The 17,462-nt window shown below is 41.3% G+C and overlaps 1 protein-coding gene across 2 annotated transcripts in view; it reads left to right on the top strand.

Annotated features, from left to right (window-relative positions):
* Positions 1–17,349, top strand: part of ttc21a (tetratricopeptide repeat domain 21A) — a 26,536-nt gene extending 9,187 nt beyond the window's left edge. For both annotated transcript variants that reach the window (XM_083544607.1, XM_083544606.1), the window contains exons 12-29: positions 794–929; positions 3,007–3,164; positions 3,402–3,611; positions 11,292–11,530; positions 11,940–12,012; positions 12,137–12,247; positions 12,342–12,480; positions 12,943–13,043; positions 13,287–13,475; positions 13,574–13,684; positions 13,772–13,853; positions 14,692–14,842; positions 15,239–15,397; positions 15,664–15,865; positions 16,208–16,432; positions 16,571–16,691; positions 16,879–16,946; positions 17,140–17,349. In XM_083544607.1, the coding sequence (XP_083400733.1) occupies positions 794–929; positions 3,007–3,164; positions 3,402–3,611; positions 11,292–11,530; positions 11,940–12,012; positions 12,137–12,247; positions 12,342–12,480; positions 12,943–13,043; positions 13,287–13,475; positions 13,574–13,684; positions 13,772–13,853; positions 14,692–14,842; positions 15,239–15,397; positions 15,664–15,865; positions 16,208–16,432; positions 16,571–16,691; positions 16,879–16,946; positions 17,140–17,217 (2,553 nt within the window). In that variant the 3' untranslated portion in view covers positions 17,218–17,349. The remainder of the gene's footprint in view (positions 1–793; positions 930–3,006; positions 3,165–3,401; positions 3,612–11,291; positions 11,531–11,939; positions 12,013–12,136; positions 12,248–12,341; positions 12,481–12,942; positions 13,044–13,286; positions 13,476–13,573; positions 13,685–13,771; positions 13,854–14,691; positions 14,843–15,238; positions 15,398–15,663; positions 15,866–16,207; positions 16,433–16,570; positions 16,692–16,878; positions 16,947–17,139) is intronic.
* The last annotated feature ends 113 nt before the right edge of the window (positions 17,350–17,462 follow it).

The raw sequence follows: 17,462 nt of genomic DNA, 5'->3' as shown, positions 1-17,462 counted from the left end.
TTATTGCCAGGTACAGCAAAGGGTTCAGCAAAGAGCTCTTTACAGTATTAGGAATTTGTCTTGGTGTCAGGTGCAAACATATACACATATGAAATGTGTACACAGTTTTCAAATAAACTAATTAATAAATTAATTAATAATTTATTAATAATTTAATAAATTAAATCAATACTGGTATAAATACTGGATTTAAATTCTTACTTTTGCCATCCTGAAATGGTGTGTCACAGAGACCATACACATGCACAGACCTAAAATAGGAGTAAAAGTAAAACTCCCATTGCTAGCAGGAATAACTTAACTTTAGCTTTGGATGGTCCAGCATTAAAATGTTCCCCATGGGGAAACAGTGTGAACATATTGTGCTCCTAGAGGCAAATCTGCAGGGAGCTACAGGTATGAAGCCACAGGTGGGAAGAATCGTTTGTTTGTTTATTTCTAATCTACTTCAATTGGTTATTGGTTGAGTTGTATTTGACTTGAATTGAGTTGTCTATTCCTCCTATGTGTTTTATGCAAAAATTATACTTGAACCCATTGTTCAGTCAAATCCATTTATTTTGCCACTTAACATTATTTTTCTTTTCCCCACACCTCCTCTCTACTTCTTTCAATGCTCACATTTGAAAAAATAACATTGACTTACTATATTGTGGAGTGGTTGCAACCTTTTATTTGTCTCTGGCCTGTAGCCAACCCTTTCCAGTAGGTTTTGCCCTTTGGCTTACAATTTAATTACACTGAGCCCTGGTAATCCATGCTTTTTAAAACAAACACTTTTTGCTGTTTTTAGGATATGCCACATGTTGCTGGTCTACCCTATCCTTTTGGGCTGAAGCATGCCTGTATGATTCTAGAAGCTGCAATTAAAGCTGCTCCCTGTGTGTTAGCAAACTGCTATTACATGGCACATGTCAAATTCCTTACAGGTATGTGATGATATTTAAAATGCAATGCTTTGGGGCTCAACTAAATGAAATGAGTGTTTGACTACATATAAAGTAATAGTGAATGGTTGGGTTGTTCTTATATGGTATTGTATAATAACAAGTTAATGGAAAAAACTTGAGCAGAGATTCCTGGTTGTCCAATTAATTGCCAGGTTGCTTTTTATTTATGTTTAACCCTTTAATTATTAAGGTGAAGGAACACGTTTATACAGTGAGGAAAATAAGTATTTGAACACCCTGCTATTTTGCAAGTTCTCCCACTTAGAAATCATGGAGGGGTCGGAAATTGTCATCGTAGGTGCATGTCCACTGTGAGAGACATAATCTAAAAAAAAAAAAAAATCCAGAAATCACAATATATGATTTTTAAACTATTTATTTGTATGATACAGCTGCAAATAAGTATTTGAACACCTGTCTATCAGCTAGAATTCTGACCCTCAAAGACCTGTTAGTCTGCCTTTAAAATGTCCACCTCCACTACATTTATTATCCTAAATTAGATGCACCTGTTTGAGGTCGTTAGCTGCATAAAGACACCTGTCCACCCCATACAATCAGTAAGAATCCAACTACTAACATGGCCAAGACCAAAGAGCTGTCCAAAGACACTAGAGACAAAATTGTACACCTCCACAAGGCTGGAAAGGGCTAGGGGGAAATTGCCAAGCAGCTTGGTGAAAAAAGGTCCACTGTTGGAGCAATCATTAGAAAATAGAAGAAGCTAAACATGACTGTCAAGCTCCCTCGGACTGGGGCTCCATGCAAGATCTCACCTCGTGGGGTCTCAATGATCCTAAGGAAGGTGAGAAATCAGCCCAGAACTACACGGGAGGAGCTGGTCAATGACCTGAAAAGAGCTGGGACCACCGTTTCCAAGGTTACTGTTGGTAGTACACTAAGACGTCATGGTTTGAAATCATGCATGGCACGGAAGGTTCCCCTGCTTAAACCAGCACATGTCCAGGCATGTCTTAAGTTTGCCAATGACCATCTGGATAAACCAGAGGAGTCATGTGGTCAGATGAGACCAAATTAGAACTTTTGGGTCATAATTCCACTAAACGTGTTTGGAGGAAGAAGAATGATGAGTACCATCCCAAGAACACCATCCCTACTGTGAAGCATGGGGGTGGTAGCATCATGCTTTGGGGGTGTTTTTCTGCACATGGGACAGGGCGACTGCACTGTATTAAGGAGAGGATGACCGGGGCCATGTATTGCGAGATTTTGGGGAACAACCTCCTTCCCTCAGTTGAAGCATTGAAGATGGGTCGAGGCTGGGTCTTTCAACATGACAATGACCCGAAGCACACAGCCAGGATAACCAAGGAGTGGCTCTGTAAGAAGCATATCAAGGTTCTGGCATTACCTAGCCAGTCTCCAGACCTAAACCCAATAGAGAATCTTTGGAGCGAGCTCAAACTCCGTGTTTTTCAGCGACAGGCCCGAACCTGACTGATCTAGAGAAGATCTGTTTGGAGGAGTGGGCCAAAATCCCTCCTGCAGTGTGTGCAAACCTGGTGAAAACCTACAGGAAATGTTTGACCTCTGTAATTGCAAACAAAGGCTACTGTACCAAATATTAACATTGACTTTCTCAGGTGTTCAAATACTTATTTGCAGCTGTATCATACAAATAAATAGTTTAAAAAATCATACATTGTGATTTCTGGATTTTTTTTTTTTTCCTCCATGATTTCTAAGTGGGAGAACTTGCAAAATAGCAGGGTGTTCAAATACTTATTTTTCTCACTGTTGCTGCTGTAACATAAAAAAAAAAAGAAAAACTAACTTGTGTGCTAAAACATTAGATGTATTGAATGTATGTTATGAGAAATTGTTAATTAATCAATTAAAAAAATACAAATTGATTAGTAATTGTCAGTCAAGAGGAAATCAACACTTGCTGAAATAGAAAAATAATCAGCAATTAATCCATTATATCAAGCTTACTTTCGAATAACAGCAGTCTTGGTCATGGTTTCTTCTTTATATATTATAAATAGAATCTTTTGAATAACTCATATTTACTAATATTTACTAATATTTAAAGGTGATCAGGCAGCTGCTCAGCAATTTCTGAACATCTGTATGGAGAAGGATCCCTCCATGCCTGAGGTCCATTTACTCCAGGCCAAACTTCACCTTCATGCAGGAGATTACAGCAAGTGCCTTAGCAGTTTGGAGACTGGAGTTAGCTATAACTTTGAAGTGAGTCAAAAAGTACCTTTTATTTACTATAATTGTTTGCTGAATATTTCCTTTTGGGTAAGTTTTGCCTAATATACTATATTCTGTCATCTGATAACATCTTACCAGAATTTATCAACTATATTGCATTGTTAAATGTAGTTGCATATATTTACTTTGTGTGTAAGTCTACTGCATCTATAACCATTTTTTAAATCTGGGACAACTATTAAAGGCCTGCTGGGTATGTGTTTTCAGTTAAGACAGAAGCCACAGTATAATTTAATCAAAGCCAGAGCTCTAAAGAGAGCTGGACAGCTGTCTGAGGCAATCCAGTGTCTCCACATGGTGATAAGCATGCCGGGGGTCAAAAGGATCGTTAAGACACAAGAAAACCTGATCTCTCGCAGTGAACGAGTTTCTTTTTTCCTGGAGCTAGCAGATGCCCTACGGTTAAATGGAGAGCAGGTATTAGCTTTAATGTAAAACCTTTTTGGTACAGGTTTGCACTGAAAGTGATCTTTGTATACACCAGTGGTGGGCCGTCAGGTCCAGCAAGGACTTATCTGCTGGCCTAACATGATCAGAAGCACTGACCTACATTTACAACCTAAGTTCTGAAATTTGTTCCATGAAATTGTATTTATTTATTTCGAACAGTTTATTCTCTTTATTGTATAGCGTTTCTCTTGACTGTAGATGTTAGATTTTTTGTCCAATCAGATTTCAAACTCTATGTGCTGCCATGCCAATCTAATCTGCCCAGGGCCTTCAAAGTCAGTACTGCTGGCCCTTTTACCTTAGTCTCTATTAGCATGGGGTCTGTTGTTTCTTTAACCAATCAGATTTAAAATTCGCCTCACAGCCCCAGCTAGCTTGCCCAGATTAGTTTTAGCATTTTTCCATCCTCTGATTGGTGGAGAAAGAGTGGAACTGTTACAGCCAAGTTCGACTTGCAAAACAGGTCTGTAATGATCTGCACACATTAATACATCTGAATTAGACTTTTTTTATGCCTACGGAGGAAGAGAAATTTATTAGGTCTCGGATATACTTAAAAATACATTTTCACGAAAAGCTAGACATCATGAGGAGGTCGGCCAACCCCGAAGCTAGCTAGCTTGTCTCAGCCTGGGAAAGGGTTTGTTTGGCACTTCCAGACCAGTGCCTATAAGCGGTACCACTGGATTACAGCCTCTGAGGAGCGGAGCAAATTATGAGTCTGCATTTCCGGTGAGTAGGTTGTAATTGATTTAAATTTTTATGTTTTTGTGATGTTATTAGACAAATATTGATTCTGAACTGCTCCAGATGATGTAGGTGCACGTTCTTTTTCTAACTTCGCGCTTTCTTCCCGTGAGGGACTACACTAAGCTCTCTCAGCACTTCCAGTTCTCGGCTGGTTTCGCTTAACTGTTCATCGTGCGGGCCGTCATTGGATTCCGCCACCGAACGCTAGGTCAGTCGTACGGAATCGCGCTGAGCGACGTCACGGAATAGCGTCCGCGTCGAGGCGAGCTATCCCTATTCCAACCTGCTGGGTATTAAGTTACACGGTAGGGACGTATTAGCGTCAGGCTATTACAGGCCTAGCGCGTCAAGGCGAAGCCTTCGGAGGGCTAACTACCCTGCGAACATCGGCAGACTAACGTGTTGTGACGAGTCTAATATTCCCCGTACTTAGCCATGTCGACAATCATCCCCCCACCAAAGGGAATGAGTCGAAGATCAGGGAGGTTGCATCCCGCCCGTGTCCATCATCATGTGGAGCAACCATCTCGGGCAGGGACCCTCACCCGATGTGCATCACGTGCATGGGCCCGAAGCACGCTCAAACGTCGCTCGCGGGCCCGAAAGCATGCGCTCACTGCGCGTCGATGCCGGTGAAACATTTGGAGGACGAGGATGAGGACGACAGTGGTGCCTTCCCGGCCCAACAGTCGAGACCCCAGAGCGCGGGCGATGCAACCTCACAGGCTGAAGGTAACCTGCACGAGGTATGCAAACGAGCCGCGGCGAAGCTAGGACTAGCTTGGCCCGCGGCCCAGGTCGCGGAGGGAGCGGTGAGAGACCTTTACGACGGGAAAATGTATAAATACGCAGCGCAGTCAGTGTGCTCGCTAAACCCGATGACTTTGCTGTCCGCGTACCAGGCGGAGATTTTAGAGGAAATGGGATGACAGCTCGACACGGGAGTACCTAACCCGTTCTTTGGGACGAGATCTGTGTGGTAAACGACCTAATTCTCCGCTCTTCACGAGGCGCAGTTCAGGGCTGCGGTCGCGTGATGGGCTTGGCTGTGTCAGGTGAGAGGGCGTTGTGGCTTAACCTGTCAGGCTTGGGTGACACACAGAAAGCGGAAGTCATGGATGCTGCCTACGACCCCGCTAAAGGTCTGTTCGGTCCAGCTCTAGAGAAGATGAGAGAAACCAGCACTCTCAGGAAACAGGAGGACGAAGCATTCAACCTCTGTTTGCCTCGTAAGCTGTTTTAGAACACGCCCCCTCAGCCAGCACGACGGGGTTTTGCCGCAGCCGCGGCTGCGAGAGGGAGACCGATGAACGTGAGGAGCACAAGATCGGCTCTCGGCGGACAGCAAGCTGGTCAACGTCCGAGATCGGATGGCTCGGGACCGTGGGGAAAGCATTCATTTGTGGCTGTGGCAGCTAAAAACCGTCCGCCCCACCCCGAGGAGCGGAAGAAGAAGTGTGCGACCTGACACGCGAATGTTCTCCTATCCTCCTTTCTCCGCTGGTGAAGAAAAGGAGAAGAGAAAACAGCCCAGTTCTAAGTTCCGCAAGGGCTTCCTCTATAGTTTCTCCTCGGTTTCGAGGAATAAGGGAAAATGTTCAGTGTCACCAAGCACTCCCGACATTTGTTCACTCGCACGTCAGTTCGGACGATTGCGCAATAAAGAATGCATCATCGCATCCAAGCCACGGGCTGAGGCTTCCCACTTCGTCCAGTCCTGCCTCTGGATAGTGTTTCTCTTTGACTGGAGGCCACTCTGTGCAGCTGGGGAAGGTTTGTCATCAACGCCTTAGGTGGTTCCATGAAATTCCGGAGTAAGAACGGGAGCTTTGAGGATGGATTGGACTGTAGTTGATGTCAACAGTCTCCTACACTGACTCAGGAATACAGTTCGCTTTTGATCATCATCACTGTACCCCGCAACATTGTATACCTGCCACAAATGGACATTCGGTGTAACACAGATGAGGATGGGTTCCCTCTTGAGTCTGGTTCCTCTCAAGGTTTCTTCCTTATGCCATCTCGGGGAGTTTTTCCTTGCCACAGTCGCCACCGGCTTGCTCATCAGGGACAAACTTACTCATAAAGAACATATTCATTTTTAATCACCGCATTATCTGTGTAAAGCTGCTTTGAGACAATGTTCATTGTTAAAAGCGCTATACAAATAAAAATGAATTGAATTGAATTGTTAAAAAAAAAAAAAAAAACACAATAAATGTGGCACTTTCGCAAAATGTGGTGCGACACGAGGCTTTTGTCCATCAAAGCGACTCATGTTCCAGGCATATGGAACAAGGGTGCGGATCTGTTGTCCAGGGGAAACCCTCTGTATGGGGAATGGAAACTGCACACCCAGGTGGTGGAGCAGATATGGCAGAGATATGGCCGGGCTGCCGTAGATCTCTACGCCTCGCGAGAAAACGCTCAGTGTCCTCTGTTCTTTTCTCTAAGAGACGAAGATGCACCGTTGGGTGTGGATGCGTTAGCCCACCCAGGCAAGCACCCTGAGCTTGATTTCCCCCACCCTGGTCAGGGCCAGAGAACTCAGCTTGTTACTGATTCTGATAGCTCCACGTTGGGCGTCCAGACACTGGATCGCAGAAATAGTTTAGCTACTGTCAGATCAACCGTGGCCGCTCCCTCCACGGAGGGACTTTCTGTCCCAGGCGGGCGGGAAGATTTATCATCCGCACCCGGACAGGATTGCTCTCTGGGCCTGGCCCGTGAGAGGGGGAACTTGAGTGTGGCAGGTTTACCCCAATCGGTTATACACACTATCCAGAGTGCCAGGGCCTCGTCTACTCGCACGATTTATGACAATAAATGGCGAGTTTTTGAGGAGTGGTGTGGCCGTGGTCACATTGTCTCCTTCCAGTGTTCTGTGGGAGACATTTTGTGCTTTCTCCAGGATTTGCTGGATAAAGGGAAAGCTTTTTTCTACTTTGAAGGTGTATCTGGCGGCTATTTCTGCGTGTCATGTCGGGTTTAATAACGAACCTGCGGGTCGGCACCCTTTGATTAGCCGGTTTATGAAAGGTGCACGCCGTAAGAGGCCGGTGTCTCTGCGGTTAGTGCCTCAGTGGGACCTATCTTTGGTTTTGGAAGCCCTTTCTCATCACCCCTTCGAGCCGGTGGATGGCATAGGGCTGAAATTTATTTCTCTTAAAACGGCGCTGCTTGTGGCTCTAGTGACTGCTAAGCGTGTGAGCGAGCTGCAAGCCCTGTCTGTCAGTCCGTCCTGTTTACAGTTTGCCCCTGGGCTCACGAAAGTTTCCTTTCGCCCTAACCCGGCGTTTGTACCTAAGGTGGTGGATTCTTCTTATAGATGTCCCGTTACGGAACTTTCGGCTTTCCACCCACCTCAGGAGGAGGAGGGATTGGGTTCCTTGTGCCCAGTGCGGGCCCTCCATACGTATGTCAAGAGAACAGCGGGTTTCAGGAAATCTGACCAGCTGTTTGTGTCTTGGGCTACCCCTCACAAAGGGAAGCCGTTGTCGAGACAACGGCTGTCCCGCTGGATTGTGGAGGCTATATCTATAGCGTATGAATGCTGTGGTTCTCAGGCACCTGCGGGTCTAAGGGCCCACTCTACTAGAGGGATGGCGACATCATGGGCCCTACTTAACGGAGTTTCTGTTCAGGAAATTTGTGCGGCGGCTGGCTGGGCTACGCCACTCACCTTTGTGCGGTTTTATAGACTAGATGTGTCTGAGTCATCCTTGGCACATGCTGTGCTGAGTGCCAGATGCTCTGAGCTAATGTGATTGGCTTGTGCAATCCAGGAGCAGTCTATATCTCCCATAGTGAAACACAGAGCGAAGTTAGAAAAAGAACGATGGGTTACTTAACGTAAGTCAGAAATTCTTTGATAACAGAGTGAGGTGTTTCACCAGCACTTCCCTCCTTGCACTTGGACGGGAAGAAATCTCGCTGCAATGATGTTAGGAGGGGTCGACCTGAGGGATAAAGGTGGGGCGGAGCCTGATCTCAGGTCGACCTGTCTGTCAAGACAGACGTGGTGTCATAATGTTGTTATATTGCGTTTTTGTACAGTATTGATGGTTTCTATAATTGTGACGTGATTCTTGATCGTGTATATCCCCACTGAAGGCACAGGTACCAAATGCACGGCCCACCACTTGTATACACTGTATGCTATATATGTATAATACCTGCATGAACTTTTTCACTTTATATTCACTTTATTAATACAGTGGGTACGGATAGTATTCAGACCCCCTTAAATTTTTCACTCTTTGTTATATTGCAGCCATTTGCTAAAATCATTTAAGTTCATTCTTCTTCCTCATGAATGTACACATAGCTCCCCATATTGACAGAAAAACACAGAATTGTTGACATTGTTGCAGATTTATTAAAAAAGAAAAACTGAAATATCACATGGTCCTAAGTATTCAGACTCTTTGCTGTGACACTCATATATTTAACTCAGGTGCTTTCCATTTCTTCTGATCATCCTTGAGATGGTTCTACACCTTCATTTGAGTCCAGCTGTGTTTGATTATACTGATTGGACTTGATTAGAAAAGCCACACACCTGTCTATATAAGACCTTCCAGATCACAATGCATGTCCGAGCAAATGAGAATCATGAGGTCAAAGGAACTGCCTGAAGAGCTCAGAGACAGAATTGTGGCAAGGCACAGATCTGGCCAAGGTTACAAAAAGATTTCTGCTGCACTTAAGGTTCCTAAGAGCACATTGGCCTCCATAATCCTCAAATGGAAGACGTTTGGGACAACCAGAACCCTTCCTAGAGCTGGCCGTCCGGCCAAACTGAGCTATCGGGGGAGAAGAGCCTTGGTGAGAGAGGTAAAGAAGAACCCAAAGATCACTGTGACTGAGCTCCAGAGATGCAGTCAGGAGATGGGAGAAAGTTGTAGAAAGTCAACCATCACTGCAGCCCTCCACCAGTCGGGGCTTTATTGCAGAGTGGCCCGACGGAAGCCTCTCCTCAGTGTAAGACAGATGAAAGCCCGCATGGAGTTTGCTAAAAAAAACCTGAAGGACTCCAAGATGGTGAGAAATAAGATTCTCTGGTCTGATGAGACTAAAATAGAAGTTTTTGGCCTTAATTCTAAGCGGTATGTGTGGAGAAAACCAGGCACTGCTCATCACCTGTCCAATACAGTCCCAACAGTGAAGCATGGTGGTGGCAGCATCATGCTGTGGGGGTGTTTTTCAGCTGCAGGGACAGGACGACTGGTTGCAATCGAGGGAAAGATGAATGTGGCCAAGTACAGGGATATCCTGGACAAAAACCTTCTCCAGAGTGCTCTGGACCTCAGACTGGGCCGAAGGTTTACCTTCCAACAAGACAATGACCCTAAGCACACAGCTAAAATAACGAAGGAGTGGCTTTACAACAACTCCGTGACTGTTCTTGAATGGCCCAGCCAGAGCCCTGACTTAAACCCAATTGAGCATCTCTGTAGAGACCTAAAAATGGCTGTCCACCAACGTTTACCATCCAACCTGACAGAACTGGAGAGGATCTGCAAGGAGGAATGGCAGAGGATCCCCTAATCCAGGTGTGAAAGACTTGTTGCATCTTTCCCAAAAAGACTCCTGGCTGTATTAGATCAAAAGGGGGCTTCTACTAAATACTGAGCAAAGGGTCTGAATACTTAGGACCATGTGATATTTCAGTTTTTCTTTTTTAATAAATCTGCAACAATGTCAACAATTCTGTGTTTTTCTGTCAGTATGGGGTGCTATGTGTACATTCATGAGGAAAAAGAATGAACCTAAATGATTTTAGCAAATGGCTGCAATATAACAAAGAGTGAAAAATTTAAGGGGGTCTGAATACTTGCCGTACCCACTGTATATACTGCCCATTAAAAAAAAAAAAAAAAAGTCACACACTCTAATATTTCTGCCTTTAGCTTTGATTACGGCACACACTTGCCATGGCATAGTTTCCATAGGCTTCTGCAATGTCACAACAATTATTCCTGTCCAGAGTTACAGTACATTTTTACCAAGATCTTGTATTGGTGATGGGAGAGTCGGACCGCTTCTCCAGCACATCTAGAAGATTCCCAACTGCAGCAACCACAGATCATAGCACTGCCCCCACAGGTTTGTACAGTAGGCACTAGGCATGATGGATGCATCAGTTCATCCACCTCTCTTCTTACCCTGATGCACCCATTACTCTAGAACAGGGTAAATCTGGACTCATCAGACCACATGACCACCTTATATTGCTCCAGAGTCTAATCTTAATGCTCCCTAGCAAATTGAAGCCTTTTTTCCCGATTAGCCTCACTGATACGTGGTTTTCTTAAGGCTACACAGCTGTATAGTCCCAATCCCTTTGATTCCCTTTGCATTGTGTGTGTGGATATGCTCTTACTTTGACTATTGAACATAGCCTTGAGTCTACTATGGCTTTTTATGATTTGATTTCACCAAACGTTTGTGATCGCCAATCACGATCATTCAAGATTTGTATCCGACCGCATTTTTTCCTCGAAGATGATGGTTCCCCACTATCCTTCTAGATTTTGATAATGTGTTAGACAGTTCTTAACCCAATTTTAGTAGTTTCAGCAATCTCCTTAGATGTTTTCTTTGCTTGATGCGTGGCAATAATTTTACCCTTCTGAAACATCTTTTTCACGACTACAGGATGCGTCTACTGACACGGTTGTTTAAGAAATGAGAAGCTACTCACTGCATCAGTTAGGGTTAAATAACTTGTTGCCAGCTGAAACATGATCATCCATGCAGTTATTATCCAATAGGAGGCTCTTAAATATTTGCTTAGTTAAATCCAGGTGGTGACTTTTTTTTGGGTATGGGCAGTGTATGTGTGTGTATGCATTTGTATGTATGTGTGTAATTTTTATTTTTATTTTTTTAAAGCATGAGGCTACAAAGGTTATACAAGATGCGATGTGGCAGTTTAAGGACACCCCTGAGGAAGTGAGGGTTATGATTGCTAATGTAGACTTGGCCTTAGCTAAAGATAATATTGATGCAGCTCTGAATGCACTGGGAAATATAATTCCAGGGGAGCCCATCTACATACATGCCAAGGAGAAGATGGCCTGCATTTACCTTGAACGATTGAGAAATAAGAGACTCTACATAGCATGTTACAGGTGAATGCATTAAGAATAACCTTAAATACCAAAGTGTTTTTTTTTTTTTTGTGGAAATATTTACAGTAGTGTAAATGGTGGGAGGGCAGTGTGCAATACAGATGGCTTGGATAACCAAATACCTGCATTTTCTGAACATATAAGAACAATAGCATTACATGTGTTCATTCAGAATCCAATTCACAAATATAGCTGAGCTTGACGCTTTACTCCTCACAGTTTATTTACACTTCTGTTAAACTAGGATAGAATCTTAACTGCTGCTTCTACTGCTGAACCACTGCCCAAATAAAGCTACCGCTGTGCAATAATTAGCATGGTCATTAACATATAATAGTTGTTCTACCTCTTGCTCTTCATTATTACCAATTTCCTATTAAACTAAAAAAATGATTCATAAATGTTTTAGAGAAATCTCCAAACATTTACCTGGACTTTACTCTACTGTGTTGCTTGGTGATGCCTTTATGAAGATACAAGAGGTACCTGTGGATTTTTTTCTATGCATTTTTTTCTATATATCATTTTTAGTATTTTAATATTTAACATTTTTCAAATACTTTTTATTGACATGAAAAAAATAAAAACTTGTTTGTTACTTCATAGCCAGATAAAGCTATTGAAGTCTATCAAGAAGCAGTAAAAATGGCACCCAATGATGCAACACTTGCCAAGAAAATTGGCCAAGCCCTGGTGAGAACACACCAGTACGACAAGGCAAGTGACCTGTTTTTTTTTAGGGGAGATGGGTTATGTGCCAAATGATGAAAGTATTTCTCATATGTGACCCTTTTTGATTACTATCCCTCAGGCTGTTAACTACTATGAAACTGCTCTCAACACCAGTTTAATGGACTCTGTTTGTTTAGAGCTGGCTGAGCTTCTGCTTAAACTTAAGGAATTTGAAAGAGCTGAGAAAATCATACAGAAGGCATTGGATCATAAAGAAAGTAAAATCTCTTCATATACTGTATATTATATATTTAGTTCATAAAATAAATATAAGTTGATATGAGTTGATCTGTCATTTTACACTGTATTTGCCTGTTAGATTTTTACATTTACATGTTATAAGTGCTATTAAAAAACCTATTAAAAGGGTTACATTTTTGTCTCTCTGGGTGAACCTTTATATATAGAACCCTACCACAGGGTTTCTCTTGAAAGAGAAAGTGTTTAGAAATTGTTTCGAGTAAAATCCTGAGGTAAAAATGAGACAGTAAGAAATTAAAAACACGTCTGATGTATGATGCATTAGTGATACTATTTTATCACTCATTGAAGATACCGAGATTACATTAAAATATTAATAGACTTCATTTACAACCGGCATTTAGTCCTTTCTCTGATGAGTGTTTAAAAAAACAACAACAGCAAAAAACACTTATACTGCATATGTCATGTTTCCTCAGGCACGGATCTGACCAGCATGATGAATGATGTAAAATTTTCACAAATGCTTATAAAAATTCTGCAGGCCAGAAATGAACTATGCCTAGAAAAGATACAAGAGGTCAGTGGATGTTGATTTTATTGTTTTACATACTCTATATGGCTATAGGTACGTGTACACCTGACGGTCACACTTATACAGTATGTGGACCTTTTAAGTTGTATAAAAAGTGTTTAAGTTGTAGTGTTGAGATTATAGTGTATCTTAACTTGTAGTGTTAAGATTTAGATTGAGATTCTCTAATTTAAGACTTAATTCTGCACCTATTTTATGACTGTTGTTGTTGTTTCTACTCGCTGTCAGATCTCTGATATCCAGCAGAAGATTATGAGACGTCTGCCATTTGAGCAGCCTGAGATCAAAGAGGAGCAGAGGAAAGTGGCAGCAGCTATTTTTTTTTTGCAGGCCCATGAGTATCGCCAAAAATCTGATTTAGAGAAAGCGAGGCAGTGCTATTCGGAGGCTCTGAGCTATACTCCAGATGACATAGAGGTCACCTCAATAAGTGTCATTTTTCATATTTAGAAAAGTCAGTAAGCTAACAGACTGTTTTCTTAATTATACATATATATTTATTCTCTTTTCTGTAGGTTTATTTAGAGATTGCGCAGTTGTACTACGTACACCACCGATTGGATTACTGTGAAGACCATTGTCTTAAGATATTGAATCTCAATGAAAATCATGTTAGCGCCAATATGGTACTGTATATATTTGTGTGTACATTTGTAGTGTATCATGCCTAAGTCTAAGCATTGTATCATGTCCATGTTTCTGTACATTTAAAGCTGTTAGCTGACGTGCTGTTCCAGAGAAACAAAAAAGAAGAAGCCCTTAAGCTGTACACAAATATCTTATACAAACTGCCAGGTACTGATTATAGAAGAAAATATGTGAGTAACTAATATACACTATATGGACAAAGGCTTCGAATGTATTACTGCACCCCAGGCATCATCACCCTAGTTTAGTACCTGATTTCACTAAGAATGAAGATTAGTCAAGAGGCTTTTATTGTCATTTCTACTATACACAGTGGTACACAGTACACAGTAAAAACGAGACAACGTTCCTCCAGAACCCTGGTGCTACACTAAACAACAACATAGAGCTACAACACAACACAAAGCTACATAAAGTGCATCCAGTGCAACCTAGTGCAGACGAAAAACAGTACAGACAGCTAGTGCAGACAGACAACACAAGACAAAAATAACCCAAGATAGCGCCGACCAGTAAACCTACTCTGATTATACAGTACTGTGCAAAGATTATAGGTTATTATAACAGCAACCTGGGAATAAATGTAGAATTGGATGTTTTGAAAGAACAAATATTTTGGTAACAAACCTTTGTCTTGATAGTGTGCTCTGCATTGTCTATCTTGTACAACTGACCACCACACCCCTATGACTCTTTTTTTCCAAAATGTTGCCACAAAGTTGTCAGTAAACAACTGAATTAATTGTATTTTTATGCTGTAGCACTACAATTTCCTTAATGGAAACAAAGTGGTTGAGCCCAAATCCTTATCCAGCATGATTCCCAGAAAAGTGTAGGTTACTTTAAAAGCGAAGGAGAACTAATTCTAGAATTAAATGTTCAAAAACACTTTGATGCGATGGTCAGGTTCGAAATTATTTTTTGCCCATTTTGTGTAGCAAAATTTCACAGACCTTTCTGACAATATTGCTTTTGTGTGTAACAGACAACTTTCATGCCCTGGTGAAATTTCTCCACATGTTACACTGGGTGGGAAGACTGGATGAAGTGCTGCCCTTCTTTGAGAAATGTCTAGCTTACTCTCCAGCTGCAGTTAGAGAACCAGGTTACAACTACTGCAAAGGCCTCTATTACTGGTCAGTATCAAGCAAACCTCACTGTAAGATCTTTTATAATGTATAAAAATGAGATGGGCAGCATGGCTATCAGCATTTGTAAGTTGTCGCTACCAGGTTTTTATTACCCGTTCTGTGCCTAACCACCGATGTGCTGTTTGTGCTGAAAGTGTGTTTGACAGTGGAAGAACAGTTTGTTTTTGTAAAGATCACACAATATAGACTTCTAAAAAAAAAATATATATATATATATATATTATATAATAAACATCAACAGATAAAAATACTTATTAAAAGCATGTTTTCTAACAAAGGAAAACATCTAAAAAGTGTGCATTTGTACAACTGTTAATCATAACATAACATTTAGGTCAGCTAAGCAGGTGCTGTATATGAAATATGATCTATCTGTATTAGGCATGCATACCGTGTACAGGAGGCAATGACGCATCTAAACCAGGCCAGGAGGGATGCAGAATGGGGGGAGGATGCACTTGTGCTGATGGTGCACATCTGTCTTAACCCAGACAAGAAGACATTTGGAGGAGAAGTGTTTGAGAGCTCAGAGGGCTCAAGGTACAGAGCTGGTTCAGTAGAGCTGCACTACAAAAGCACATTGACTATAAAATGTGGGTTTTTTTTTTAGAATGATTGGACATTTTATTATAATTTTTTTTACTATTTAAGTTTTTCAAATATTCACAATATTTGTAGAACTTATTAGCAGGTTGTTCTTAGATTCCAATGTGACCCTAATTATATCTGTTGCTTGCATGGTTGTTGAAATTACTTTTTAGTAAACTAGCCTTCATTTGTCCTAATTATTCTCTTCGATTTTCCAGCTCCAGTGTGCCACTTGTCCTTGATGATCAAAAGTTAATAGGAATGAACATAGCCCAGAATCTGCTCAGAGAATTCCAACCCCGCTCCAAAGCTAGCCAGGACAAGGCCACAATCCTTTACAACCTCTGTCTGATCTACAGCAAAGAGCCGAAACAAATAGAGAGTGCTGTTCATGTTCTCTCTGACATGATGGAAAAGAAGGTAAACCAGGATATTTGATGACATGCATACATGAACTTATGAGTGAAATCATCACGTACAATATGCAACAATTTTGATGTAATACTGCATCTCAGAGATATAGTGTGATTCATAAGCTTTACGTTACTATCAATAAGGAACAATGTTAGCACTGTTTATGCAGAAATTGATTATACACTGAGTGCTGGTGTGAGAGGGAAAGCATTTGGAAGCATATCACAGGCCAACATTTTCAGCCTACACTTTATACATCTCTTTATACATTCTATTGTTATTGTAACTCAAGAAGTGTAGTTTGATGAAAATGTGGATGTGTGAACTTAGTTTTCTTCATGGCTGTAGGTGATGTTGGAGACCTTATTGCTCATAGTAGCCCAGGCACTTCTGCTTCTTAAACAGGCTCCCAAAGCAAGAAACTTCTTAAAAAGGATCAATAAGATGAACTGGAGTTCTGGCATTGCTGAGAACTTTGAGAAATGCTGCCTGCTCCTTGCTGACATGTACATCAAATCAGGAAAATATGTGAATGCAGATAAGCTTTTGGATGATTGTATTCGATACAATAAGGTACGAAACTATTTCACCTTAGTGGTGATTTCTTACGTGAAGCTTTATAAACTATAGTAAATATGAATAATTATGCACTTTCCAATTTAAATAAGGTTTATTTTATATGCTGCTGTGTTTTGCATTGTAACTATGCAGTCATGCAGCAAGGCATATGAGTACAAAGGCTTCATAATGGAAAACGATCAGAGGTACAAAGATGCTGCTGAGCAATACGAACTGGCCTGGAAATATAGCTACTGCATTGACCCTGCAATTGGTAGGGATTTTGTCTCAGCACAAAGCTTTCACAGTTTAATTCAATTTGAATAAATCAAAACTGAATTGACACTATACAAGTTGTGTGTGTGCGTGTGCGTGTGTGTAGCAATGTAACATTTTAGTTCAGAAACGGATAAAGTCTATAATAATCAAGTCACTCACTGCTACCCTTTTTCTCATCACAGGATACAGACTTGCATTTAATTTTCTGAAGTGCAGGAATTACACACAGGCCATTGATATCTGTCATCAGGTTTGTATGACTAATAAAATAAATAAAGACTAAATAAATAAAGCCCTGAGAATTGTATTGTATCAGGTTACTCATATCTTGTTACTGTAGTAGGAGAGAGATGTACATGTTCTGACATAACACTTCAAATTTTATACCTATCCACTGTAACATTCATGAAATATGTAGATTTTTCTGTGTTTTATTCTTACAGGTTCTTCATGAGCATCCCGATTATCCTCAGATCCGAACTGAAATTCTGAACCGGGCCCAGCTGTCTTTGAGACCATGAGCACAAACAGACATTTAATCACCCTGTAGCACATTTATAGTACAAGGACGTGTTTTATTAAACACCTCACTAACTGATTTAATAGCAGACTAGATAAACTAGACTAGATAAATGTATTTGAATTGTACCATATATATAATACATATATATATGATATTATTAAACACGCAATAGATGTGCAGCTCTAATGTCTTCATATACTGTACATATTTAAAAAAATCATTTAAAATTAACATATTAGACTG

The sequence above is a fragment of the Silurus aristotelis genome (genome assembly GCF_946808225.1).
Source record: "Silurus aristotelis genome assembly, chromosome: 1".
NCBI lineage: Eukaryota > Metazoa > Chordata > Actinopteri > Siluriformes > Siluridae > Silurus > Silurus aristotelis.
Note: the sequence above shows the minus strand (reverse complement) of the source record. Positions and strands in the feature narration are given on the sequence as shown.